General features: G+C 45.3%; 1 protein-coding gene across 1 annotated transcript in view; it reads left to right on the top strand.

Annotated features, from left to right (window-relative positions):
* Positions 1-3: 3 nt before the first annotated feature.
* The window catches only part of LOC123966492 (tripartite motif-containing protein 16-like), a gene marked incomplete at its 5' end in the record, with an annotated part of 1,657 nt that continues 272 nt past the window's right edge, over positions 4-1,388 (top strand). Inside the window, one exon of the mRNA XM_046042645.1 lies at positions 4-1,009. Within this exon, the coding sequence (XP_045898601.1) occupies positions 4-984 (981 nt within the window). The remainder of the gene's footprint in view (positions 1,010-1,388) is intronic.

Raw genomic sequence — 1,388 nt, 5'->3', positions numbered from 1 at the left:
TCTGCTGATAAAGCAGTGGAGGACAGTGAGAAGATCTTCACCGAGCTGATCCGTCTGATGGAGAAAAGAAGGTCCGATGTGAAGCGGCAGCTCAGATCCCAGCAGGACACTGAAGTGAGTCGAGTCAAAGAGCTTCAGGAGAAGCTGGAGCAGGAGATCACTGAGCTGAAGAGGAAAGACGCTGAGCTGAAGCAGCTCTCACACACAGAGGATCACACCCAGTTTCTACACAACTACCCCTCACTGTCAGCACTCAGTGAATCTACAGACTCATCCAGCATCAACATCCGTCCTCTGCGCTACTTTGAGGACGTGACAGCGGCTGTGTCAGAAGTCAGAGACAAACTACAGGACGTTCTGACAGAGACATGGACAAACGTCTCGCTGACAGTGACTGAGGTGGAGGTTTTACTGTCAGGACCAGAACCCAAGACCAGAGCTGGATTCTTAAAATATTCATGTGAAATCACACTGGATCCAAACACAGCAAACACACAGCTGTTATTATCTGAGGGGAACAGAAAAGTAACATTAATGAGTCAACAACAGTCTTATTCTAGTCACCCAGACAGATTCGCTGATTATTATCAGGTCCTGAGTAGAGAGAGTCTGACTGGACGTTGTTACTGGGAGGTGGAGTGGAGAGAGAGAGGAGTTTTTATAGCAGTCGCATACAAGAATATCAGCAGAACAGGGAGGTCGGATGAATGTAGATTTGGATTCAATGACAAATCTTGGGCGTTACATTGTGACACAAACAGTTATAAATTTTGGTACAACAAAGTCAAAACTCCCGTCTCAGGTCCTCGGTCCTCCAGAGTAGGAGTGTACCTGGATCACAGTGCAGGTATTCTGTCCTTCTACAGCATCTCTGAAACCATGACTCTCCTCCACAGAGTCCAGACCACATTCACTCAGCCTCTCTATGCTGGACTTTGGTTTTTAAATTACGGATCCACAGCTGAGTTCTGTAAAGTGAAATAGTCAGAAGTCCTTTCAGGGACAGTGGGTTAAACTCTGTGTTTTAATCCTTAAACTTCTTTTGTCTTCATGTTTGTTGCTGAGAGCTGATTGTTGGGGCATTTCTTCACCTGTCAATCAAACACTGTGGGCGGGACTTTGACGTCTTCTCATCAGCTGCTGTGGAAATGTTGGAGCTCCTTCCTGTGTCTGTTTAGCCATGGAGGCCATCACTGCTCAGGATGACTTTTGTTTCTCTGCATGAAAATGGAAACTTGTCTGAGCTCTAAATGTTTGTTGAATATTTGGATTGATGTATTTGTATGTTGTTGTTTCTCTTCCACTGCATGGGTCTGAAGAGAGAAAGCAGCAGACCTTCCTTTATCGGAGAGACTTTGTTCTCACTTTGGAAAGAAATCTAGAATTAC

The sequence above is a fragment of the Micropterus dolomieu genome, unplaced genomic scaffold (genome assembly GCF_021292245.1).
Source record: "Micropterus dolomieu isolate WLL.071019.BEF.003 ecotype Adirondacks unplaced genomic scaffold, ASM2129224v1 contig_13528, whole genome shotgun sequence".
Taxonomy (NCBI): Eukaryota; Metazoa; Chordata; class Actinopteri; order Centrarchiformes; family Centrarchidae; genus Micropterus; species Micropterus dolomieu.
The sequence above is the reverse complement of the archived record's forward strand: the minus strand, read 5'-3'. Positions and strand labels throughout refer to the sequence as shown.